This window comes from Mirounga angustirostris, unplaced genomic scaffold (genome assembly GCF_029215605.1).
Source record: "Mirounga angustirostris isolate CCGP_5_RB_7025 unplaced genomic scaffold, mMirAng1.0.hap1 SCAF_4, whole genome shotgun sequence".
In the NCBI taxonomy this organism is placed as follows: Eukaryota; Metazoa; Chordata; class Mammalia; order Carnivora; family Phocidae; genus Mirounga; species Mirounga angustirostris.
Genome location: NW_026991712.1, coordinates 106,300,171 through 106,327,639, shown reverse-complemented (window position 1 = coordinate 106,327,639; position 27,469 = coordinate 106,300,171). Strand labels below are relative to the sequence as shown.

Here is a 27,469-nt window from a genome sequence, read left to right as displayed (position 1 = left end):
ACCTTACAGATTTCAAATTCATATGTAAAAGACAAATGGGCTCACGGTCTTTTTTGTTGCTGTTGTTGTAAGCATCTAAGAACCTCAATAGGCAACTCATGTATAGTTATATAAACATATATTGGAAGATAGGTATTTGTGTTTCACATAGAACTTTAATATAATTTATCTAATTTAATTCATATAACTTAAACTTTAAGGAAATGACTTTTAAAAACAATTCTCAGATTTCATAGTCTTTCTGACTTGTAAAGGTTTATCTGCTAATCTCTTTATCTATAAGATATTATATTTCTGAGGAGATGATAGTAATTTATTTTACAGATTATTTTGTTTTCTCTCCTTTTTACAGAAAACAGGCATCGTTATGGGTCCAAGGAGACATTTTCCGATCCAAGCTGAAAAATAGACCATCCAGTGAAGGAAGTATTAATAAAATTCTTTCTAGCTTGGATGATATGTCTATTGGTGGAAACTTATCTAAAATACAAAACGTGGAAAGATTTGGAGAGGTGAGTTTTCCTCAGGAAGATTTTCATGTCTCCTTAGGACTAACGTTCTGCATTTCTTTGTTTCCCAGCTGAACATTTGTAACACAGCAATATCTATTTTCTGAGATGCTGAGAGTACCAATATTTTTAGGTGTAGAATCATCCACCTGTAAAACAAGAATCCATAGCAAAGAAAGCAATTATCGTTAAAAAAAAAAAAAGCTGTAATTTAAGGAGCACAATTATAAAGGAGACCACTCTGGTTTGTAGACTATGTACAAAAAGGAAATAGAAGAGCATATTTTCTATTTGAAGATGAAAGTGGATGTAAAGAAGAAAGAATTAATGTGACTATTGAAGAAACAGTACATGCCACAAGTGGTTTTTTGAAAGTCTCAAATTCATATTGATTTCTAAAGTCCAGAATTGAAAACATAATTAGGGGCAACTTTTTTTTTTTTTTTGAATTGAGGCTCTAAACAAACCACATTAAACGGCTGACATCTATGGTCTCATTTAGTCTTTACAACTAGCTGGTGATAGGTAATATCAGCAATATTACCCAGGCAATATGATCTCTACTTTATAGTAAGGAAATTGAATGTCAGGGAAGTTCTAACCTTGGTGATTCTAATCCACATCCATCTGATTCTGAATCTGTGTTTTTTCTGTTATACCCTGCTAACCTAAAAATGGAAGTGACTTACAACAGGTAGGATCATGGGCATTTTTGGAGCTGGAAGCAAGCTTGAAATCATTTGTTCTCCTTCCCTCTCGTGTGGATCAGAAGCCGGGGGCCCCACTGAATCCCATGACTCGCTAAAGGTCATGGCGTTGTTTAGTAGTGGGACTACCTTGAGACTGGGAATCTCCCTCCTGGTTTAGCTCTTTCTACCACAGTATGCCTGAGGTGAAACTAAGCACTTGGTGTGTAGTTATATTTTTATATCCCTGAAGGAGCAAAAGGAGCTGTTAAAAATATTTAAGCAATGGGGAGGCTGGGTGGCTCAGTCAGTTAAGTGTCCGACTCTTGGTTTCAGCTCAGGTCATGATCTAGGGGTTGTGGGATGGAGCCCCATGTCAGGCTCCCTGCTCAGTGGGGAGTCTGCTTGAGATTCTCTTCCTCTCCCTTTGCCTCTCCCCCAACTCAAATAAATAAATAAATCTTAAAAAAATATTTAGGCAGCGAGTGTGGATTTGCATTCTATTAGGCGGTGACCCGTTGGACCTGGACAAGGGTCTTGAGCAAAATACTGTGGTTCACGTTTGACCCTCAGGGAACCCAAAATGGAACAAGTGGCATGCCAAACAGGTTTCTTTCACCAAGAAAGATAACCAGAGTGCTTGGCAATAGGGAGAGTGGGCTTTCTTCAAGGACACAGGATGAAGACTGCCATAAGAACCAGTTTTTCAACCCTGTGGTCTCTACTCCAGCACAGCCTCTGAAGAAGTGGCTAAGTTTACTTGTGTGAATCATTTGTCCTGACAAAATGTAAATCTTAGCCAAGGTCATGTTGATGTTCAGAGCCTTTGTTGACTTTTTCTTGTCTCTGTGTTGTAGTCTGGCCTATTCAAAGCAAACAAAAGGATCTGAACTGACATTTTAATGTGATAATATAGCTAAGCAAGAGTACTTTTCTTGCTCTGGTCAGCATTTCCTTCTCACATTTTGTTCAAGTAAACAGTGCTTTGAATTATGACCTCTGAAAAGATACACATACAATTTATCCATCTCTCTGGAAAACATTTATCTTATAGAAATATAATGTTTTCTATATCATAATCCATGTTAAACGAGCATCTGGTAGTTAGAACATTTTGTTCTCATACTTTTTTAGATCTCAATTTGTTGAACTTAAGACTAATTAACATTTATCACTGAAGAATGAAATATGAAATTTAAAATAAGTCAGTTTTAAATACAAGCATGTATTCAGATATTGGGCTATTTCTCTTCCTCTTTCTTATTCCCTGCACCGCCAAATTAATTACTTTAGCTCTAGCCACTCAGAAGTGGTATGATTTTTGAAATTAGAGCACAGAAGTGCAAGAATTCAGAAATAACACAGAACGATGGCGTGGTTAAGACTTCAGACGGTGACATATATATAGGTTTTGGACTACTTTATAGTTAGGTGATGCGTTGAGTAAATAACACTTTTAGTCCCTTTTCTTGCTGTGTTTATCTGGTGCTGGCTCCAGAACGTTACATGAATATGGGGAAATTAGTTTACTCAAAAGTGAATGTAATAGAGGTAGTGATATCTTTGTCGTTCTTGTGAATTCTAAGTGGGAAAATAAGTTGAGAATGCTGCAAGGATTTTAATATGTTTCAAGTTCCATACCAATGTTCAGGATAGAAGCCCATGGAAGTTCTGGGTTTATTAGTTTGTACATAAAGGAAGTGCAAAAAGGCACTATTCTTCTAGAGGTTGCTTCTTTTTTTTTTTCTTTTTAGAAGTAATGTCAGATTGAAAATGAGATACTAAATTATTTTTCTGATTTCTAGGCCTACAGGGATTTTCCTGGGGTTGGTTATTCGGAAGCTCTGTAATTACTTGATTGGGAAGGTTTGAATATATAGTTTTTCAGTGCCCAGGAAGTGAGTGAATAGGCAAAAAAAGATTAACCAGAAGGATTCAGGCCACATTAATGGACTAGGCTGCAGCTGTAATGAATTCTCTTCGCCTACTTAGAGTCATGAAAAATCTTTTATAAATAGAGGCTTTATCTTGACTGAAGCTGGTCTTCAGTGCTAGGCTAGGCACTATGAAATATACCCAGCCCATCCTGTGGGTCTAGGTTAGGCTTGCTGCTTTGTGCTCCTGCCTTGCACTGTATTTTTCCTCCATGGTCCTTAACACCTCCTTCCCTGCCCGGCAATACACGCTGTGAAGATCGAGGCTTCTATCTGCCCTCGTCGTGAGCCTATTCCTAGCCCACAGGGCCTTCGTAAATGTTGCTTGAAAGAATGGAGAAGGCTTACGAAGGAGCCTGGAGCTTGAAAGAATGGAGAAGGCTTTTAATAGAAAAACAAACAAGAAAACAGACATGAAATTGGTAATAATCCAAGCTATTCAAGAGTAGTCTGTGCTCAAATACAAAATGGTACCAGCAATAAGTGCTCACTCAGACATGCCAGGGCCTAAGGGTCCATCATGCATTGGGGTTATAAAAAATGGCTTTAAGAAGATGGAATTTAAAATTAACACTTTATTTAAGGGGCCGATACTTAAGGAGTTAAGTGAGGAGCTTAGAATGTAACAACCACCTAAATAGCATCTACTAGGTGCTAGGCACTGTTCTAGGTGCTTTACAAGGATTAACTTTTTTTTTTTTTAAGATTTCATTCATTCATTTGAGAGAGAGAAAGCATGAGCAGGGAGGCGGGGTGGGAGCAGCAGAGGGAGATGAAGAGGCAGACTCCCTGATGAGTTGGGAGCCCGATGCGGGGCTCGATCCCAGGACCCCGAGATCATGACATGAGCTGAAGGCAGATGCTTAACCGACTGAGCCACCCAGGTGCCCCTACATGGATTAACTCTTAGTTCTTATAACAGCTGTATGAAATAGGCACTGTTACTAGGCCCTTTTTAACAGATGGCATAACCGAGATAGAGAAAGTTAAACTGCTTGCCCAAGATCACAAAGTATGCAGTGGCGCTGGCAATTAGACGCAGGCGCTCTGGCTTTGGAGTCTCCTCTCAGCCACCCACTTTGAGGCCTCGCTCCATACCCTGTTGCCTCTCCATGAGGTCCTAAGTGTGGCTTTAGTATATTACATCAGTAAGTTTGAACATAACCTTAGCCAGCCTGTCCCAATAAATTTCTCCTGGAACTGTGATTGTTGTTAACTTTTCCTTCTCCAGGGTGATAATCCAATATTAGCACACCTATCGATCAGATGCTCTTGACTTAGAGATATGAATTAGGTACAGGTGCTGCTCCTATTCAGCCAAGTTCACATAAATTGACAGGTAAATAAGAATTTAGTGTTTTAGGGGCGCCTGGGTGGCTCAGATGGTTAAGCGTCTGCCTTCGGCTCAGGTCATGATCCCAGGGTCCTGGGATCGAGCCCCACATCGGGCTCCCTGCTCGGTGGGGAGCCTGCTTCTCCCTCTCCCTCTGCCTCTCTCCCTGCTCATGCTCTCTCTCTCTCTCTCTCTGTATCTCTGTGTCTCAAATGAATAAATAAAATCTTTAAAAAAAAGTATTTAGTGTTTTAATTAATTAATTAATTTTTAAAGATTTTATTTTTAAGCAATCTCTACACCCAACATGGGTTCAAACCCATAACCCAGAGATTGAGTCACATGCTCCACCGACTGAGCCAGCCAGGTGCTCCAAGAATGTACTGTTTTAATTACATCATGGAGATACTGTGATTTATAAAATCCTTTGCTCTTTTACATCAAATGCCCAAGTACAGGGTGCATCTTAGAAAAAAATCCATGAAGTAAGAAATTAACTCTCTAAGACCCTACTTTCAAGCAGTATTCTTTCTACTCTTGGGACCACTATGGCATTCCAGTTCCAATCTGAATGCCACTGGGATCCGGGAGAGGCTCTAGGACAGGAGAGTGACAATACAACACAGAGCCAGGGTTTGGGGAGACTGCTCTGGTTGTGAGGGAAAGGGGTGCTGGGGTCTGTGTTCGGCCAGGGGTGGGAGGCCAGGAAGTTGGTGATGGGGGAGTGGTCCCAGGTGATAAAGGTCTCAACCAGTGGCAGTAAGGAAGGAGAGAAGACGGACTTGGGGACCCAGATAAATACAAACTTTTTATGATCAGAAGCAACTTGTTATGAAGATGACATCTTTGCCTTTCCCCAGCTTTTATACCTCACAGTTTCAGCATCTGAGAGCTGAAAGAATTTTGGAGATGACCCAGCCACCTTTCCTAGCCAAATCACTTAAACCTGCTAAAAATCCATTATCATCTTTCTCTTCCAATCCTCTCACTTCTATTTTTACTCATTTCTATTTCAAACTCTCTTTTTATGTCATTTTTCTATTATAACTCTTCCATCTTTTTTCCCTAGTGTGCTATATTTTATCTAATAGATTTTTTTTCTTAATGGCACACACCGCAGCCTCCCCAGTAGCTCACTCTGTCACCATTTGATTAATGCGTTGGTCAGTTATTACTCTATCCAACTGAAACCTATGAGTGCCTTTTATTTTCATTTTCATCTTGTCTATATTTAGAGAACAACCAATGGCATAAAATAAATCTTTCTACTTTGCAACTATTATTTGTTCCTTAGCTAGACCATCATCTGTAAATAAGTACATCTTTTGAAATGGTCCTTCTTTATGTATTTTAGTTTGCTCTCATTTTCCTGCCTTTATGTAGGGCAGGCTGGGTTTAATAAATATATTTATTAATATATATTTAAATAAATATACATATATATTTATAGATATATTTTTTTTCTTTAGAAAAGACATGGCTTCCTTGTCTCAGAGGTTGAGAGCCGAGACTTAATAAATAATGTTTTCTTTTTCTTTGAGAGCTAGGGTATTTAAGTAAATTCCTTAAGAGAAAGAGCTTAAATAGAAAATATATTGAATCTGGCTAGTTAGGTGCATGGCTCTCTGTTGCAGTGTTTTTGTTGTTTTCTACATTTGAAATGCATTACATTTAAAAGATTTCACCTTTAAGATACATAATAAAGTGGGAGGGAAAATACTTGTGACATAACTATATGTAAAATATTAGCAATTTTTTTGTTTAATTGTGTATCTTGTTAAATTATTATTTATTTTTTCAAGTAATATGTGACCACACTTTTAGAAATGTCAGAAAGTACTGAATTCTAATAAAAAATATCAGTCCCCTATCCCACCTTTCTGTACTCCAAGACCAAGTCCCAAACGGAGGAACCCCTAAGCAAATTATATCAGCATTTTCACTACCATTATTTCTACACATCAATGTCTTGCTTATAATGCTATTTAAAACGGTTTATTGGTTTTGGACATTTTTTGATTGCCTTCTGGTTGTGGTAAACAGGATTTTAGCTCTCCCCCGCCCCCGCCCAGGTGTTACTCCTACTCCCCCGTGCTTCCCCATATGGCTACATCATAATTTTTTGTTAAACCCAAAAATACGTACATTATTACTATGTAAGGACTGTTCACTCTTGAGCATGGTAGTCTACTCTGAAGTACAGTTGACACAATGTTATATGAGTTCAGGTGTGAGTTAATTGCCTTTTTATTTGCATAGTTTTCTGTGTACTTGGGAAAACTTAAGGCTACTCTCTCCTCCCCGCAATTATGCCAAGCAATTTAAAATTTATTCAAAATCTTAACACAGCAAAAAATTTTTACCAAGTTCATTCTTTTCCCAAAGAGTCTTCTCCTCTCCACCCTGGACTGGTTGTTCTTTAGCCTTACTGTATAGTTCTGACCCAAGGCCTTCTTTTCACCCTCTTCAGTTGGAGTCCTAATTTTCCTGGATTTCCTCTTGTCTTCTTAACTTTTCCCTGACGTACATCCTGTAATAGTTTTCTCAGAGAGATTGTGTGGGAGGTGAATTTTTTTTATCTTTGTTTTACCTTTACGTTTGACTGTTGGGTTGAATTTTGGAATTCCAGGTTGAGGCTCACTTTTCCTTAGAATTTTGAAGGTGTTTCAGAGCTGGGAACACAAAGATCCTCCTGGTTGGAAGGACAAACAAGCTTTCCTGGCTTTCCCACAAAGGTGCCCATTAGACAATGAACCTGACCAATAAGGGTGAGGATCCTGTCAGGTCCTTCAAGAAGCCAGTCCCATATTCTAGAGACTCTGGCTGTGTGCTGGTCCTTCCATCAGGTACAAGTAACTGGTATCAGGTACAAGTAACTGGTAACAACACCCATGTTGATTGCTGGGTGAAGCTAAGCCCACCTCCTCAGGTGTACCATCCTGTTAGCAAGCCTAACCTTCAGACCTACCTTATTTCTATTCCTCCAGGCTTCCTTGGGTGATAATGGATTCATTCCCACTGGGGTTGCATGGGCAGAGATGAATGATATAACCAATTCCTGGAGACTTTATAGATGGGCAACTTATGACTTTAAGAGAATCCTCTGACTTTAAGGTTCCATGAACCTGTGACTGTTGAACTGGTGTTCTTTGCCAGGATGACCCTTCCTGTGATCTTGGCTGCTTCTCTCCACACTCATTCTTTAAGACTCAGTTAAGGGATTCCCTCCTCTAGGAAGCTTTCATCTTCATTTCTTCTTCTTTCCTACCAGCTGTGTGCTTTGTGTGTCTATTTTTCTTTTTTAAACTCAGAGTTATAGTAGTAAGGTGTGGTCTTTTTACCCAGGACATGTCTACTGACCCCAGATGTATCCTTGCAACCCAACTTAGGTGGCAGGGAGTAAAGAAGTGTTTTGAGCCAGGAATGGCTATCAGAAATGACTAGAATGTGACTGAGGGAAGTATGTTTTTGTATATCCTTCATCAAATAAGAGCTCTAGATTTAAAGAGTGGAGGGGACTTTTATGGCTGCAAGGAATCTTAGCAAATTCAAGGTGTATGAATTATTAAGGGGAGGAAATGGGCAAAATAAAATCTTTACTGGTGCAGTGTTAGCGTACCATTGTATCTGGGGTCAAGAAATCTGATTTTAAAATCATTGCTGTCATGGGGCGCCTGGGTGGCTCAGTTGGTTAAGCGACTGCCTTCGGCTCAGGTCATGATCCTGGAGTCCCTGGATCGAGTCCCGCATCGGGCTCCCTGCTCGGCAGGGAGTCTGCTTCTCCCTCTGACCCTCCCCCCTCTCATGTGCTCTCTCTCATTCTCTCTCAAATAAATAAATAAAATCTTTAAAAAAAAATTAATCATGACAGGGGCGCCTGGGTGGCTCAGTCGTTAAGCGTCTGCCTTCGGCTCAGGTCATGATCCTGGAGTCCCGGGATCAAGTCCTGCATCGGGCTCCCTGCTCAGCGGGGAGTCTGCTTCTCCCTCTGACCCTCTTCCCTCTCATGCTCTCTGTCTCTCATTCTCTCTCTCGCAAATAAATAAAAAAAAATCTTAAAAAAAAATTAAAATCATTGCTGTCATGAAGAGCTTCAGGGAGCTTGGGTAATATTCTTAACTTCTGTGAGCACCTCCTTTTTTTTCATCTTTATGGGTAACAGTGTCCTCCCTGCCCTGAATTGTAAGAATTAAATGTGAACTAGCATGTGAAAAGACCTTGTGTGGTACTTCTGTTTTTTAGTCTATAAGACTTATGTCAGCAGGAAACACTTTCTCAATCTAGTAAACTTTAACTCCTTCTGGAAAGGTCTTGAGTGTTTTTACTAGTGTTAGTTGATCCTAGTAAGTTATCATCTAGATATCCTAAATTGTTTTGTCTTTCATTTCTGTAAACAAGTTATAAAATTGATAGTGATTGATCCTAGTAGTTTCTGGAAACATATTTGTAATGTATCTATTGAGCCAGCCTGTATCTGAGCTATATTCCAAAGCATGATTTTGTCTGCGTGAGAGTCTCTTTGGTTGTGGTCCCTTGTAATAAAGAGCTCTTTTTAAATTCTACCACATCCATACCCATGCTTTGATTTAGAGGTGATTTGACCAGTATATTTAATTGATAAATAGTTGAACATTCTCTAGTATATATATAGACAATGCTGAATTCATAGAGCATTAAAGCTATTTAAGATAATCTATGTTAAGACAATCTATATAAATAGTTTATGGTCTCTTAAGAAAGCTATATAAAGCAAAATTATTCATAATAACCTTTCTATGGAACATGCATTTTTTTTCCAGAATAATTTAGAAGAGGATGAAGATGTGGAAATGAAAAATAGTATAACCCAGGGAGACAAACTACGTGCCTTAAAAAGTCAGAGACAGCCACGCTCCTCACCATCCTGTGCATTTAGGTAGATCCATTTTAAACTTCTGAATTTATATTTTGCCTCCATTTGTGGATAGAATATTTAATCTTCTCTTTTGCATATCATTCTACAAGTGCCATGTTTACCTCTTGTTTTTTGGTTTATTACTATTTTGTGTTGTTTATTATTTTGTCACTATAGAGAGCAGCTAAGTTTTAGAAGCTTACAGAAAGCAGCTCCTGCAATCTCAGTCTCTGGAAATCCTACCTTAAACTGCTATGACATTGGGTGTCTCTGGGACTGTGTTCAAAATTCCTTTTGGAATTCTACTCTTCCCCCATGAGTGGATGTCCTATCTTGTGGCAAATCCTCACAGCTGTACTGAGGCTTTTGTTTTGAATCTAGAGTGTGTAGAAAAGTATTGAATGCCAAGCTTTGGTATATCCTAACTCCTTAGTTTTATGTTCTATATTTGAGAATTGAATAAACAATTCTTAACCTGTGTCTGTAAAGTTTGAAGTCTAAAATTACTAATCAGAATCAATTGATGGAACCTGACTTGTGATCATAACATTTAAAACCTGCTAATGGTTCAGATTAGTTAAAAAAGAAAGTCTTTAGGATCAATGTAGGTACAAAAATCTGTGAATATCTTCCAGATTCTTTACTGTAATATATGGGGTGGTGACAAGTTCATAAATGATTATAATAGGAAATGGCTGCTTTTCTTTGCCTTTTAAGTGAGAGACATGCACAGCGAGAGGGGTGTTTTGCCAGCATGACACATGTCAAACAGCCTCACAGAGAGTTTAATTTTCATGTGTTATCTGGGAGGATTATAACACAAGTCAGATTAAGTCTGAACACATCATTACCTATGCTTTGAGTACTGGTTCCTTGACCTGGGGGATGAAGGTTTATGTGGCTCAAATTCAAGCTGATCGTTTTCCACAGTAATGTGAGAAGATGGGATAGCAAGCCTCGTGCTTAGTAGTAACCGCCAACTACCACTAGAAAATTGAAGCGACGTATCATTCACTGAGCAGCATGTTAGGTGTTTAGTTTGGTTATGAAGATTAACTGAATTAACACAAAAGGTATGCATCATTACCCACATTTGGGTTGGTTGCTTGAGGTTAGGGAGGTTAAATCCCTCCCCAGTGGGATGGAGTTGGAATAGAGCTGATATTCACACCCAGTACTGTTCAATCTGTGCTCTGCCCGCTATGGATATCATCTAAGTCAGTGGAAGGTTCTTCAAGATTACTAATCTCTTTTTTCGCCATTTTTCCCCTTGAAACTCTTAAGAAAGGCTTTATATTGCTTAAAATTAATTTCCAACAGATTTAGATTTGATTTTGAAGAAATCATAAGGGGGAGGGAGGGATAAATTGGCATATAGCTTGGCACATAAGTAGGCAAAAGAAGTGAGAGAACCTCCACGACACAAATTTTAGAAGGCTATTCCAATATGATTTTTCTATTTTTTTTTAATTCTTAGAAATTTTCTCATTTTTTAGAATTCAATTTTCCTAACGGCATCATGGTATCATCATTGAACGTTTTTTTTACCCTGAGTGGCTGCAACACCACCTTCTGATTTAAAGAAATTTGCTGTAAATTAAATTTAAGATGAAACAAAATGACTAAAATGGGTTTCCTGCTGGTTCTAGGATTTACTTTAGAAACGGAATGAGTACTAATATCCATTTGGGAGGTTTCTCCCTTTTGCCAATTTAATATTTTTACTGGTCTGACTCCATATGCTCTGCCTTTTGGTTTTTGCTTAAATGTATGAACCGGTGATGCGTGAGCTTTTGTCTTTGATTTCCACAGGTTGGATGATATGAAAGGGCACCCACGAGCAGTATCCCAGCCTTTCAGGTACTGTTACTGAGGTGAATTTCTAGTAGCTTGTAAATAAGTGCTCCCCTTTAGATACATTTCCCAACCCTGAAACTGGTGAAAACAAATTGCACACAGCTTTTCACTTTTTAAGCCCCTTCCTTTCTGTTCCAGATTGTTACACTACACCTTATTTTTAATGCTCACCATGAAGGGGATTTTGGTTTTCCTGAGGTGCCCGCAGGTGTGGCTGTGGTAGGGACATCAGTGTAGTCTGTGCTTCCAGCACGTTCTGGGGTCTCTAAGAAACTATGCTTGCTCAGCAATGTGCCTTTCAATCCAGTGACCGATTTTGCCTCGAGGTTTTAACATTTCTGTTTGTCCTTTTCGCCCCTAGTTTTACATATGTTCTTTATTTTCTAGTTTTATTTCCTTCCCCATCCTCCATCTGAAGAGGAAACATTAGTGTTTCTCTCTGGAAAAATGTCCTCCAAACAGTCCCGGGGTGGTTTAAAGATACTAGTGGTACCAGGGTGTAGTGTAGGGCTTGGTGAGGGCCGTGGACATGTTTGCCAAGACCGTTGATGAGATAGGGGTAGAAAGCTGATTCACCCCTCACCTCTGGTTCTTATTCAGCCCGAGGTTTTAGGGTTGTTTCGTGTGGGCAGTTCGAAGAGGGCTCAGACTTCTCCAGAAACTTGAGCTGCTTTCTTGTACCACTTTTCCCATTCGTGTTTTAGAGGCAAACCATGTACTTGAAATGTTGTTTGTGGGGAGGATGATGACGGAAAGAGTCTACAAGTAAGTAAGCTTTCTAGAGCAGATAGGAAAACAAGGTCCAGGTGCATTAAATGGTTTGTTCGAGTTAAAACAGGTTTGGTATTAAAGCCATGATTCTGCCCTGGCTGTTCAGGTTTGAGTCTGTTTTCCCTCAAACATTAATGAACATCCTCTCTGAGTCTGGCACTGGACTAGCCACTGGGAATAGAAATGAGAGACAGTCCTTTGCCCTCAGTGGAGCTTATATCAAGGGAAATAGACAAATACCAGACAGTGAAGTATGGCGTAAGGGCTATGATTTACTATGAGAATATATGACGAAACAGGATGCTTACCCTGCCTGGGAATTCAGTGAAGGCTTGCTGTATAGGGTACTAGCTGATTGGACCAGCAAAGGATAAGCAATGGGAATGAGGCAGATGGAGGTGGAGGGGAGGTAAGGAGAGGAGAAGATGCTCTGGCAAGAAAAGCAGCATATGCAAGCTGGACACAGGTGTGAATGCAGTCCATTCAGGGAACTGAGAACAGTTCGTGTCACTGGAGTAGAGGTGCCTAATGGCAAAGTGTGGGTAGAAAGGACCTGCTCACAAAGGCTAGTGCCAGAGTCTGGAGGGTTTCGTAAGTACAGCCAAGGAGCTCAGGCTTCCTGGACACTGAGGAAAGATTAAATGGTTTAAACAGTGGGGTGACATAATTAAATATTTTAGATTCCACCGGAGACTATTCAGAATTTGAATTTTAAGGAATAAGATTAAAAGAGGTTGCTAGTAGTCAAGAGGAAGGAGTAGTGATGGCCTCAGCTAGGGCAGTTGCAGAGTGGAAGGAAGAGGACAGGTTTAAAATATAAAGAAGTAGAATTAAGGACATGTGAAGAAAGAACGCTGCCATCAAAGAAGGGAAGTGACCAAGCATGGCAAGATCATGGTTAAGGACAGGACTGTGGAGCCTGGATTTGAATCCCAGCTCTGTCCCTTGCTCACTGAGTGACTTTGGATGAGGAGCTTTTTCTTTGTGGCTCCGTTTCCTCACTTGCAAAGTGGGGACTGCAATCTTAGCTGCCTCATAGGGTTGTTGTGAGGATGAGCTGACTTACCATCTATAAGGCTCTCAGAAGAGAGTCTGGCACGGAGCGAGTGCTCTGTTGATTTGACTGCTGCTACTGTCACTGTTGTCGTGACCTGCTGTGATCTCTTTAATGTTATTAGTTTACCGTGTCTTAGTTGATTGCTGGATGTTAGGATGACACAGCTCTTGTGTGACATTTTGCCCCTTTGTTTCCACAAAGATTGACTTCGGCCCCACAAGGATCTGCAACTACTTTGAAGACCTCGAAAGTGGCTTTGTCCCCTTCAGTGACGGCCAAGAGGATAAACAGGGGTTCTTTGTCCTCAGGTGCCAGTGTACGAAGGTGAATTTTCTCTACTTCTCAGATACCCGTGGGAGGTAAAGGGAGTCCGAGGCAGACAATGAGTTTGGCTGAAGTTTGTCAGAGGAGGGAACCGGGGAGTATGGGAGAAATAGCAGAAGGCTCTGTGACCCTGCGGGGCTTCTGTTCCTGTCTCACGTGGTGGGGGACAAGGCCGTGGAGGGAGTGCCAGATGGCATCCCTTTCTACAGTGAAGCTCCAGCTTGCCTAACGTGATCAGGAAATCGGAGTTCCGTGGCACATACTAATGCTATGTGGTATGGTCATTTCTCCTGCGATGGGTAGGGACGTTAGAATGAGTACATGTAAGCTAAATCTTACACTTAAGTCTACTTTTTACTCTCCCGTCATATAGCCCTTTTCCTGTACTCTCCACCTCAGGACACATAGAGCCCCCAGATGTTCTGTCTCAACATCTCCTGTCAGCGTGGTTAAGCCAGCTTCTTGGGTCTGAATTAACTGCTTAGACAGGAAGTTAATGTGTATAACTCAAGGCCCCATAGGATACTATCACCAAGAGCGATAAAGAAGCCATTCTGTTGCCATTTGCATTAATCAGAACTGTCTGCATCCCATTCCCCTCGTGTCCTAATTATGTGTTTTAGAAACATGAACTCTGCGTGAGTATACATCGTTGTCTATGTCCCCCACCCCCCCGCCCACAACCTGTGTTTTCCATTCAGCTTTTCCATAAACTCCCGGCTAGCCAGTTCTCTAGGCAACTTGAACGCTGCGACACAGGAGCCAGAGAACAAAAAGGCCTCCTCGTCCTCTAAGGCGGGTTTCATAGCCAGCCCGCTCACCAGCCTCTTGAACGGCAGCTCCCAGCCGCCTGCCAGAAATTACCCTGAGCTCAACAACAACCAGTACAGCCGAAGCAACAGCAGTGGTGGGAGCACCCTGCGCAGCCAGCCGAGCCCCCACAGCGTCCAGACCGAGGAGCACCCCACCCTCCTCCGGCCCTCCTACACCGGCCTCTCTTCTTCCTCAGCGAGATTCCTGAGCCGTTCAATCCCCGTAAGTTCGCAGACACCACCTCTTGGTCCTCAGAGCCCTGAACGCAACTTTTGTGCCTTGCCTTCCCAGCCAAGGCTGCCACCCAAGAAATTTAATAGCACCAAGGAAGCCTTCTGAGCGATGCCTTCCCTCTGTGCTGTGGAACTGTCCATGCACGTGCATTCTGCTGGCTCCTCTTCAAGTAAATGCCAAGTTTCAACTGGGGTTTCTTCCTTCCTTCTTTTTGCCCTCCTCCTCCCACTCCTTTTCAGGTGCTTTCGAAGGGAAACAGCTTTCATTCCCTTCATCATGAACACTGTTGACTCAAGTTAACTTTTCAGTTAAGTTTGCAAATCACTCTGAATATCTGGTGCCAAGCCAGGAGCTGATTCATACAGTAGACGGTATTGGCTTTGGTTGTGGTGGTTTTAGGAATCGTTGCTTTTCCACATCACATGCTAATGAATGAATTTCAGAGTATTTTTTTTAAAGATTTTTATTTATTTATTTGACAGAGAGAGACACAGTGAGCGAGGGAACACAAGCAGGGGGAGTGGGAGAGGGAGAAGCAGGCTCCCCGCTGAGCAGGGAGCCCGATGCGGGGCTCAATTCCAGGACCCTGAGATCATGACCTGAGCCGAAGGCAGACGCTTAACCGACTGAGCCACCCAGGCGCCCCCTCAGAGTATTTAAATGTGGAAGGTGCTGAATGAACAGGATCTTCTCATAACTAACCATTAGGCCCCTGAATAAGTCACCTCCTGCAGGGCACTGACCCTACAGAATTAACAACATGGCAAACGGGAGGTGTTGATAAGGAAGGCTTATAGGTCGGTATCTGGGATGTTGGGGAGGGGAAGACAGAGTATCAGGAAGATGTTTAGAATTAGCCATCACTCTTCCGGAGACAGGACGAAAGTTTGCCAAACACATTCTCCCTGTGAACTCAGTATTTAGGTTGCCAAGCTCCGCCCAACCCCAGCTTTTAATCAGAAATCCCTGTTAGGTCAAATCTGTTGGTTCACCCCCTGCTATGAATCACTTTAATCACATATTTTGATTGCCTGGAAGGGAATCGAGATCTATGGGAATGTGAGTTTTGATTTGAGAGAACAAGAACAAAATGGGAAGGAGAAATCGATCTCACAGATCAAAGAAATGTGAATCGGAGTGATTCCAGTCAGGGCACAAGCCAGCTCCAGTGTCCTGGGAGGGCTGGGACCTGGGACTCCTTCATGCTTGATATTCTTCAAACATACCCTCAGCCATTGTCCAGGGAGAGGCTGATTTCTGCAGGAGAGTGGGGGGAGGGCAACGTGCCTTTTTTGGGGAACAATAGCCCCATGGGAATAGTTAACGAGACCCACTTTCCTTAGATGATAGTTTAGGGACCATCTTTCCTAACATGAGGATGCAGTGCACGTGTGTGCATGCACATGTGTGTTGGCTGGACTTATTACCACTCTCATCCCTACCTCAGCCTCTTTTCAGAGGTTGTTTTTTTTTTTCTCTCTTCTATGCACACACAATCCTTCCTGGCACATACAGTTGACCCTTGAGCAACACAGGCTTGAACTGCAAGGGTCCACTTATACATGGATTTCTTTCAATAAATACGGTACAGTAAATGTGTTTTCTCTTTCTTATGATTTCCCAAATAACATTTCTTTTTCTCTAGTTTACTTTATTGTAAGAATTCAGTATATAATACATAGAACATACTAATTGACTGTTGATATTCTTGCTAAGGCTTCTGGTCAACAGTAGGCTATTAGTAGTTAAGGTTTGGGGGAGTCAAAAGTTTTGGGGGAGCAGATTTTTGACTACGTGGGAGTCGGCACCCCTAACCCATGCATTGTTCACGTTGTTCAAGGGTCAACTGTATAATTTTCCCCATAAGATTTTATTCCCCGTGATGTTTTTCAACATTATTTTAGATTCCTGTATAGATTAGGGCCCCAAGCAACTGCCAGCCCACTCCACCCCTTAATTTGCCTCTGATCCCACTATATTATGCGTATAGGTGTATCAGTAAAACTTAGATCTTAGTAATTAGGGGGTTAGATGGAAAATGATAGGTATTTACCTTTTCACAACACGGTTTACAAGTCGTGTGCTTCCCAGCAGGAGTTGAGTTGTCAGTATTTTCATCTACCGATTGTCGATCAGCCTCATTTTTAGACCAGAACACAGACCTGTTCATTTTCGGAAAAAGTGTTACACATACAGATAATATAGATAATTATATAAATATCTCGCTGGTTTCATGGCGAAAGAGTTAGTGAAACCTACATTTGCAGCTGAATACCAGAAGCATCAGGAGCCTGACAAAGAATATCATTCTACTTTTTCTGGATCTCAGTTTTCCTCTTGGCTAGTTGAAGTATGGGGGTGTTCTTTAGGTGATTGATCTCCCCCCCCATATTTATATAATTTAGTTTTTGGTGTCATTCCATGTTTTGTTATTTGTCTTCACCTCTCCTCCTTCTCCTCATCCCTCTCCTGGCCTGAATAGAGTGATTTTCCAATAATTAAAGTAATAGTCTGTGTGGGCAGCTGCTGCTGTTCGCCTCTTCTGCCTCTTAAATCTGTCATCTTATTGTAAAGAGAAGCATTTAGAAATAGAATCGCCAGCATGACAACATTTTCCTCCTTCTCACCCTCCTGGGAAGTAAGAAGTAGCAGGTCTCTTAGGGCTGACTTTCACTTCTTTATCTTTGCCTAGAAAACCTCTGTGGGAGGGAAGGCTCCCAAAAAAGTCTAAATTCAGATGGAAATTCCCATGTTAATGTGGAATAAAGCAGAAGGTGGTGAGTTGTTCTCCTTTATTGGTCCGCTACACTTGCTTTTCTAATTGTGGGTTTCTTGTCTAAAGGAGGTGGTCCTTCCCTGCAGGGCTTCCTAAGCTCTGAGGCATATGGCCCCTGAAGAACAAGGAATAAATCACTCAACAGAAATGTTTTCAGATCCTTGGGTAGGAAATGAAGTCTGTACGGCAATATCCTCCCAGCACCTTTAAGAAAGACCCAGAAACTCCTAGGGGATGAGGATGACGTGTGTTTAGAGGGAGTCTAATATTTTAGAAGCTGCAATTAGCATCTCTTTTGAAAGCTGCAATTGCTCTCACTTTATGCAGCAGTTCAGCCCCCAGAAAAATGTAAAAATGATTTCCTTGTTCTGTCATTAAACGCTTTAACACAGAAAACAAGAGCAAATGTTAAGGAATTCTTCTGGTGGTGACAGAAAGCCGAGAAACCATCCGATTTTATTTTTATTTATTTGGCCTCTTCTGTGAGCCTCAAGGTTTCTACTGCCCAGGACAATGCACAAGGTTTCATTTTTATTAACCCACTTTTTGTTAAAAAAAAAAAATCAGTTTTCCTTCCCTGACATTCAGAGGAGTTTTCAAATGCTTAAGAAATGAGGGACGTGTGATTATGGTGTGGGTGGGGTGGAAGTATTTTATTAAATTGAAATTACTTGAGGTATCTGTCTTGAATATTTGCTCTGTTTTATTTTTAAAATGAGACTTGCCACTGAATTGCTATTCATCTCCACTGTCCTTACCTGACCCCTGAAGTCTGGGTTAGGTCGTGATGCCTTCCCCATAAGCTCTTCTATACCCTGCCTTGGTCTTAATCAATACTCCTCTCGCGCTGCATTTTACCCATCTGTTCACTTATCTGTATCCCCCACTAGACTGTAAGCTCTGTGAGGTCAGGGACTGTGCCTCTGTTTTCTGTGCCACAGTATGCCACAGTTGTATGCTCTGAGCATACAGTAGGCACTCGTTAAGTATTTCTCGAATGGATATATGAATGCTTGGGTGTTTAAATGAGTCATGTGTTAAGAGTTATTGCCTCCATTTTAAGGATGAAGAACTGGAGGGTTTGAGAGGTTAAATATTTTGGCCTAGGCCTAGATTGTATCACAAATATGTAGCAGAGGCATAATTTGCACCTAGGTCAGTTTGACTCTAAAAAGCATATTCTTTTGATTACATTATGTCACACATATACTGTGGTAGGTGTTTAAAAGACAGGGATAGCTAAAGGAGGCTCATTTTTTCAGGAGAGGTCAAGGAAAGATGTGAAGAAGGGATACCACTTTAGTTGGGCTTTGGAGGATGAATAGGAGCCTGCTGGGAATCTAGCCATGAAAACAGGAAGAGGAGAAATGGTCATTGCAGGCAATGGGAACCATATGACCAGAAGTGCAGCCTTGTACTTAGATTCTTAGGTTCTGAAGACACATAGACCTAGGTTCAAATTTTCTCTCTGCCATTTCCTTATGGTGAGTACTTTGGCAAGTTATTTAACCTTGCTGAGCCTCAGTAAAATGGGAATAATGGGAATGATAATAATCAAGGGCAGATCTAGGTTTTGTGCACCCTGAAGCTTATACAATTTGGTGGGACCTATGTAAGATAAAGAAGGCAAAATATGAATTTTTGTGAATTTTATATGACATAGGGCTGTGTACTTTGAAAGGAGTTTGTGTGACTATGGGGCCTTGAGGCTTATGGGGTAGTGATCATAGTGTCTTTGTAATAGGGTGGTTGTGATGATTAACTGAGGAGATAAATCATGTGAAGTAGTTTACCCTGTTGGCTTACAGATGGTGCTCAATAATTGCTAGCTATTATTGTTTTAAGAGCAGTGAGTATTCCAGTGTAGCTAAAGCCAGGGGAGGTCACCTGTAGTTGAGGCTGGAAAGTTAAGCTGAAGCCAGCGTCAGCTATCTGAATCTTGTCAGCAGACTGGCTTGATCAGATCTGATCCGATGAAGATAATTCTGGCAGTCGTGTGCAGGACAGCTCTCGGTGGAAACCCTGAAGGCAGGGAGACTGGTTTGAGTCCTATCTGCTGTCCTCTGTCCCTGCCTTAGCAGGTGTCCTTGGGTAAACGCTATGCTTGTTCAACGATTATTGCGTGTTTTACTATGCACAATAGTATTGATTGATGTTAAATAACCATACATGACCAACAGATCCACCATATATTTATTATTAACTTTTAAATGATGTATTTATTTTTGTAAATGGAACCTTAACTACCCAAAGGAGAATTATGGTCCTTAGTAAACATCTTTTTTATAACAGTGAGCTTTTGGAGGAGTTGTCAAATAATGTGCTTTGCTATAAAATATATGTATATGTATGTATATATAGAGTCAGGTTGGTTACAAAGAATTTTTTGTCACTTCAGTGTCACGGGGTCACATTAATCTTTGCTGTATGGAGTAGCCTTTTAGAATAAGCTTTTGTTGTACTGATCTGTAGGGTATATAAATATTAATAAGATAAGCTTCTCTATAATGAGGTTCTTCTGAAAGCTGCTTTGCGCATCACCTATTAAAATCTTTTTTGTGATTTTATTTTATTACTATTCCTAACCAGTAGCTTAGGAATGTCTTCGGACATTTCCAGAGATATTATCACGGTGATGTTGCAGGTTATATTGATGAGGCCGTTCATTGTCTCTTGGAATTTCCCCATTTTCCTCTATTCTGCTGTTCTCTCATCTTTGTTGTTGTTGTGTTAGCCTCATTGATGATCTTCCTAACTCAAGTCTCTTAATTCATTCATACTGTAAGTAGGGGCCCAAACTCTTTCTGTAAAGGGCCTGATAGTCAATGTTTTGGCTGTGTGTCCCAGCTCTTCAACTCGATACATAAACATATGGTATGGTTGTGTCTCAGTGAAACTTTATTTACAAAAACAGGTGGTGGGCTGGATTTGGCCCCTGGGCTATAGTTTGCCAAGCCCACTTTAAAGCAGTGCCAGGTAAGAGAGAACTGATCTCATCATTTGACTCACCTGTTCAAAAGTGACCAGGATCCCCTAGTGCTAGAACATTAATCCTGAATTCCGTTGCTGAGCTTTCAGGCCCTCTGTCCTCAGGTCTCCCTATCGTATCTTTGTACCTCATTTACCCTGCTTGTCCCTGAATGTGGGTTCCCTGGCCCTCCTTCCCCACTACGTTCTCGTTATTGCCTACCTCTTGGCCTTTGGAAAGCCCTTTCTTGAAAGCCCCCTGCCCTCTTCACCAATTTCTCATTTTTAAAGAGATATACTACCTTCCATCTACTCTCTGAAGCTTTCCTCCGGAAACTGAACCGACCCTTTTCAACCTCTTGTTCCTGCCCACGATGCATATTTAGTACCTTATCAATATGTGCGGTTGCTATGACATACTTGAGCGTCTGTGTTTATTTACCTGTTGTCCATGTATATGAGACTTGTCTCCAACTTTTAAACTTTCTTTGTGTGTCAATACACAAAGTTCCATAAAGTTCTTTTATATCTTATGGCTTCTAACATAGTACTAGACACAGAAAGGAATTAAAAAAATATTCCTTTGGTTTACAGTTGAAAGGAAAATTGAAATGAACTGTTGTGTGTGTGCTTACTGTTTTACCCTCGCGTTCTCCTTATGCCACAGTTGAAATTGTTGGGGACGCAGTTCCCTGTGTGAGGGGCGCAACCGTGTTTATACTCAGCGGGTTAGTCTGCTCTTTGGTTCTGAAGACTCTGTGGATGGGTTCTCCATTGCAAATTTATTTATCTTTTTGGTAATCATGAGGCAACTTAATTTTTGTCTCCAATATTATTGTTATCCCTTTACATTTGTTTGTTGGCTATAGTTCTTTTTTACTGATGTGTAGTTGACACACACTGTTACATTAGTTTCCCAGGTGTACCTCACAGCAATTCAACCTTTCTATACCTTATGCTGTGCTCACCACAAGTGTAGCTCCCATCCGTCACCAGACAACCATCGACTATATGCCTATGCTGTACTTTCCATCGCCGTGACTTACTCATTCTATAACTGGAAGCCTGTATCTCCCACTCCCCTTCACCCATTTTGCCCATCCCTCACCTCCGTCTACTCTGGCGACCACCAATTTGTTCTCTGTGTTCTCTATCTCAGATTTCAGAACAACCTTGGTAGCCTGTGAATAGGTTAAGTTCTTCTGTGTTCTGGCATTAGTCAGAAAATATGTATATATATACTTATAGAATTATATATATAAGGAATTACTGATTTTTAAAGTAGGACTTGGAATAAAATCAAAATAGTAGATCCAGCTTGGTAAAATACTCAGTTTGGTGAAAATCTGAGTGATTGGCATGTGCATGAAAGCTTGCTTCATTTTTACTTTGGAGTAATGTTTGTGTGACGGTGATGAGCTACTTATTGTTTGAACATTCATTCCCAATAAAATGCTTCCACTTTCCAGTGGGATGTTAATGGCTTTTCTTGATTTAAACTTGATGTCTTTCCCCTCTGCTCGTTCCCCATTCTAAAAACTGTCATCCTGTCCTGATTTTAAATATAATCTTGGATCACAAAGCTTAAAGATTAAATATTATATTTAATACTAAGGATTAGTACCAGCTTTCTGACCTTGTATGTTTAAGTTGCTATCGTTTTCCCCTCTCCTCTCTGTGTTGTGGCATTACCTTAAATTTGATGGAATTTTCAGCTAAGGGATGTTAATCATTATTAAGAACATGAGCTCCGTCTTTGAACCGCATCTTTGGCCTTTATTCAGTGTTGGTATTCTTTTGTTTCCGTTCCAAGGGGACTTGAGAATGTTACTTGACAAAGCATCAAATTGTTTTGAGGTCAGCATGGTTCAGATGGTGCCTTTAAATTTGCATATATGCTATTAGGTACACACAGTGTTTGCAGATAGAGCTAAGGATAATTTCAGTTTCCAGGGTTAAATAGGGGTTTACATTAATTTGCTGTACAAAGCCTGTCAGCTGTGTTTGACTCTCCATTTGAAAGGACTCTTTCAAATACAGAACTTGCTTTAATCTCAAGTACATCGGAGTTATTAATTGCCTTCCTTGTTCAACTTAATTTGACACCTTCTTTTTTATGTGATACCAATAACACTGCTAAGTCAATAGAAAAGAGTCTTATTCTAATCTTGCTTTATTTATTTATTTGGCCAGGAGCAAAAGAGAGAGCTTTTTATATATGTATAAAGACTTGTCCAATTAAAAAATTATCTAATATGTATATGAGTGTATACCATGAGCGCAGTATTGTTTTAGTAGAGGAAGGTAAGACAAAGACGTATAAGCCATTGCCTCCCACTAGATGGAAAGCTCCATGAGGGCATCTTCTGGCTTAATTGATCGTCTGCCCTCGTTTTTCTGGTCCCTTCTATCTGGCTTTGTAGTGCTGCCAGAATCTGCTTAAAATACTAGTTACCTAATGTCATCCTTTGCTTAAAAAGCTTCTGTGGTTGAAGAACAAAACCAATTATTATAAGATTTGTTTCTTTTCCCCTGAGGTTCTACAGTTTCACCATAATATACCTAGACATGGACTCCGTATAGTTTATCCTTTTGGGCCTCAGTGTGTGCTTTCAGTCTTAGGGCTGATGGCTTGTTCAATGATGGAAAGTTCTTAGGCATTATCCTTTTGGATATTACCTGCCTTTCCCCTACTTCTCCTTTTGTAACATCCCCTAGACTTATGTTCAATCTGCCCTCAGTATTTCTTTCTTTTTTTTAAAAAAAATTTTATTCATTTATTTGACAGAGAGATAGAGAGCACAAGCAGGGGGAGTGGCAGGTAGAGGGAGAGGGAGAAGCTGGCTCACCGCTGAGCAGGGAGCCCTATGTGGGGCTTGATCCCAGCACCCTGGGATCATGACCCGAGCCAAAGGCAGCCGCCCAACCGACCGAGCTACCCAGGCGCCCATGTCCTCAGTATTTCTTACCTTCTGTTTTACATTTTTAAAAATTCCTGTTGCTGAATTCCTCCTGCTATTTTCCAATCTCTTTTAACTGTGTCCATTCTGGGATGTATCCCCAACCATTTTGGTTTCAATGGCTGTGTCTTTTATTTCCAGCATTTATAATTCATTCTTTATGACAGCCATCTGTTTTTATTTGGACCTGCCTATTTTTGTTTCATAGTTTCTTGTCCTTTTTATGGGTATTCTTCATGTTTTCACCTTGAAGATCTCAGATGACAGGTCATTGTGAGATTGCTTTGTTATTTGCATTTCAGCCTGTGAGCATCCATCTCCTGGTTGGAGGCTTTGTTAGTTCTCTTGGTGTTCATGTTCCTTGTGTGTTTTAGAATTTTCATTCATAGGTTCACACTAGATGGGAGTTTCTGTTTCTCTCCCTTCTCTCTGTGATTTCCCTTCCTCATCCACTGGCTTTCTTCTTGGTTCCACTTGAACCGCACCCCCCCCCCCGCCCCCTAAGCCCAGGTCCTCCAGTCTAGAAACAGACCTTCATGACTCAGGCTCTGTCCCTTGGTGAGCTCGGCAGGCTGGCTTCTCAGGCAAGGATGCAGCTCTGCCTAAACCCTGGCCCAAGGGCAGTTGGTTACAGCTTTTCCAGCCCCCTTCACAGGTGGGAGAGCCTGATCCCAGCCCCAGTTTCCGGCCTGGGGCCTTTGGCCTGTAGACCCTCAGGAATGGAACACATGGCTGCCTCTGCTGGTTTCCAGCTCTGTAGCCAGCGACCTACCACCGTGACTTGATTTGTTTGTGGGCCATAAAGAAGTTGATCATATTTTTGCATCCTGCTGTGCCTTTTTTTTTTTTTTAAGATTTTATTTATTTATTTGACACAGAGACACAGCGAGAGAGGGAACACAAGCAGGGGGAGTGGGAGAGGGAGAAGCAGGCTTCCCACAGAACATGGAGCCCAATGTGGGGCTCGATCCCAGGACTCTGGGATCACGACCTGAGCCGAAGGCAGATGCTTAACGACTGAGCCACCCAGGTGCCCCTGCTGTGCCTTTTCTCCCATGCATTTTTAAAAAAAAGATTTTATTTATTTATTTATGAGAGAGAGAGAGAGAGCAAGCTGGAGGGAAAGGGAGAGAGAATTGAAGAACTGAGTGCAGAGCCTGACAGGGGGCTTGATCTCATGACCTGAGCTGAAACCAAGGGTCAGCTGCTTAACCGAATGCACCACCCAGGTGCCCCTCTCCCACACATTCTATCCTCACATGGTTGTGTGAAGGTGAGAGAGAGCTCTGGGCCCCAGTTATAGGAAAACTGATCCCATTCATGGAGTCCCCATTCTTATGACCTAATTGTCTCCCAAAGGCTCCCTCCTAATACCATCATATTGCAGGTTAGGGTTTCAACACATAAATCTGGAGGTAGTGGGGAACACAAACATTAAGACCATCGCAAGCAGTAAACTAAAAGAGAAAATTAAAACGTGTCTATTTGAAAGTGAACAAAATAAGGCTGACCTATTCCAGCCTAATTCCCCTTATTCACCCCTTAAATGCAAATTGCTTTCTCTCTGGTAACTTCCAAATCTTTACAGGTAAGAGGTAAACACTGTGCTCTGACGTTTTAAACACTGCTTTTGGCCTCTCCTCTCCTTTGAAAACTCCACCCAGTGATCTGCTGCTCCTTTTGTCCCCATCACTGCCATTTACTTACCTTCATTCCTTGACTTTTGCTTTACTTTGTAGCTACCAGGCTACTGCCAACATTCTCTGTAACATTTTCCTAATCGTGGTGCTCATCATCATCAGTGACTTAGTGACTACCTCCAGTGTGCCAGACATTGGACTAGGTGCTTCATATATACATTATCTTATGGATGTAGTCCACAATTTCCAGATGAGGATATCAAGATTCAGAGAGGCAGTGAGTTGGCCAAGGTCTCACAGCTACTCTATTTTAAACTTTCTTAACTTGGGTGATCTTTATTTTTATTCACGTGGAAATCCATTTCATTGACCTTTTTATCACTCAGTGCATTGCTTCTGATATCTTGAATCCTGTGAGGCTCCTTTCATACAGTTAGTCCACCTACTAACCCTTCCCTATGGCCTCTCTATGATCCCTACCTGCCTCCCCAGCCCTCTCCATTCTCTGCCTTCTCTGATCCACAGAGTCCTTTCTGCTTTCTCTTTCCTACATTCTCTGTTACACTTGGGTCTTCTTTCTGTAGCCACTGGATTGCTAGCCTCCAAAATAAGATCAATTCGACCATTTCGTGTCTGTTCTGAGTCTCTCTCTTTTTAAGCACTATTGGTAAAAATGTCATCACCTGGCTGTCACTTGACTGCATTTCAAATGAAGTTCTAATACCTGGCCCTTCAGTGCTCATAAATACTTCAGTTATCCCATTTTGGCTCCCATGCTCTTCCTCAGACCAGCTATTCCAAAACTTCTTAACATTCATTGTCAACACAGCCTCTCCAGCCCCCAGGGCTGGTTGACTTTGCCTTGAGTCCCACCGAAAACCTAGAATTTATCAGGAGTGATTTCCCTTAACTGTCCTCTTCTCTACCTCAAAGTGTACCTACATCTGACTTGTCCTTTTTTTTTTTTTCTTCCCTTTTAGATTACAAGAATCATTACTATTTTCCCATGGTAACTCCACTCACCTGTACTGTTCTTTCTGAACAGTCCTAGGGAGTTTCCCCATCCAGCTCCTTCCTCCTTTATGTCTTCAGTCTCTTACCCTCCATTTGCCTGTCTCCTCACCTGCAAACAGGTACATCCGAATTGGTCAGAGTGGTCTTGCCAATCACTTCCCTCAGTCCTGTCACTTCTCACAATGTCTCCTTTTTTTTTTTAAATAAGATTTTATTTATTTGACAGAGAGCTAGAGAGCACAAGCAGGGGGAGGGGCAGAGGGAGAGGGAGAAGCAGGCTCCCCACTGAGCAGGGAGCGCCACATGGGGCTCCATCCCAGCACCCTGGGATCAAGCCCTGAGCCAAAGACAGATGCTTAACTGACTGAGCCACCCAGATGCCCACAATGTCTCCTTTATGGCCAAACCTGGGCCAAGAGAGGCGACCCCCTCCCCTATTCTGGTGAGAGTCTCCCACAGGCTGCCCTTGACTTCTTTAAGGCCAGATCAGATGATCTCCTCCTTCTTAGTCTTTCTGCAGCATTTGACAATGTCAGCCACCATTTTGTCTATTATTTTTTGTCTCCTTTGTATTTTAGAATGCTCTCTTCCCATTTATTTTCCTCCCTCCCCTTTAAACTGTTACCTGTCTGTCTTCCTCTGCCCGCCCCTTCATGATTTTTCCCAAGGCTCTGACCTTGGCCTACTTCGGTGTCTGGGTAAGCATCTTGTGGGCATTGGATCTACATGTCCAACTTTTTATGGGCATTACCTGGGACAGAATACACGCTCCTTCAGTCGCCTGCTCCTCCTTTCATCTCCTGCCTTGGTAACTGTCATCCAAGCTAGAAATCTGGAATCCTCTGACACTACTCCTGCCTTTCCCTCTGCACATCCAGGCACTCGGTCCCATCAGCCATTCCTCTGAGATGTCTGGTTTTTGTTCTTCCATTCTCATCACTGTTGCCCTAATTGAGGTCTTCATGGACTATGGGAATAGCCCTTTAAATTTGCTTCCTGCCTTAAGGGTCTCTCGACTTTAATCTTTTGTCTATACTGCTGCCAGTGTTAGATTTGTAAGACACAGCAGATTAAACTGTCCCTGTGTTCCGAATTGTTCGTTGTCTCTGCTGTGCCTGTGGGGTCCCGTCTGGATCCCGTGGCTTGCCACTCAGGGCCCTTCCCCGACAGACCGCGTGCCTCCCCCCACCCCCCGCCCCCATGTCTCTCCAGCATCTCCGCCTGGCATGTTGACGGGCACTCTGCAGGAGTGCCTGCCTCGTGCCGGGACCCTAGCACACGCTCTGCTTGTCCTCGTCTCTGCGTGGTTTTATCATTCTTGGCCTGGCTCCACAGTTATCTTTTTGATGCAACATTTGTGACCCATCCTTCTCGACTCTCGTGGCACTTTGTTCACATGCCCCCTGCCACCTTCTCATTGCTCTCATATTCTACTTAAGCTGTATGTGATTCTCTCTTCCCTCTGCTGGCTTGTGAGCTTCTTGGAGGCATCTTTGTTGTCTCAGGCTCCAAAGTATAGTGAGTGCCTAATAAATATTTATTGAACTAAAAATTGAATAATATATCTAGGACCATGAATGCGAAGCAAAGAGCTACGGTGCTTAGGAGCCCATTATCACAGGAAGCACTTACAAAACAGAAAACAGATTTTCAGCTTTAGCTTTAATATACAGTCATCTGAGATGTGGTTTTTTTTTTCT

The 27,469-nt window shown here is 41.7% G+C and overlaps 1 protein-coding gene across 8 annotated transcripts in view; it reads left to right on the top strand.

The window, feature by feature from the left end:
• The window catches only part of CDC14A (cell division cycle 14A), a 182,062-nt gene that overhangs the window by 146,975 nt on the left and 7,618 nt on the right, over window positions 1-27,469 (top strand). For 5 of the 8 annotated variants that reach the window (XM_064588751.1, XM_064588753.1, XM_064588750.1 and 2 more), the window contains 5 exons: window positions 353-512; window positions 9,262-9,377; window positions 11,169-11,216; window positions 13,243-13,365; window positions 14,067-14,581. In XM_064588751.1, coding sequence (XP_064444821.1) covers window positions 353-512; window positions 9,262-9,377; window positions 11,169-11,216; window positions 13,243-13,365; window positions 14,067-14,517 — 898 coding nt within the window. In that variant the 3' untranslated portion in view covers window positions 14,518-14,581. Of the gene's footprint in view, window positions 1-352; window positions 513-9,261; window positions 9,378-11,168; window positions 11,217-13,242; window positions 13,366-14,066; window positions 14,582-15,796; window positions 15,808-20,377; window position 27,469 lie in introns of those variants that run through there. The other 3 variants (XM_064588754.1, XM_064588755.1, XM_064588757.1) reach the window with 2 other exon arrangements.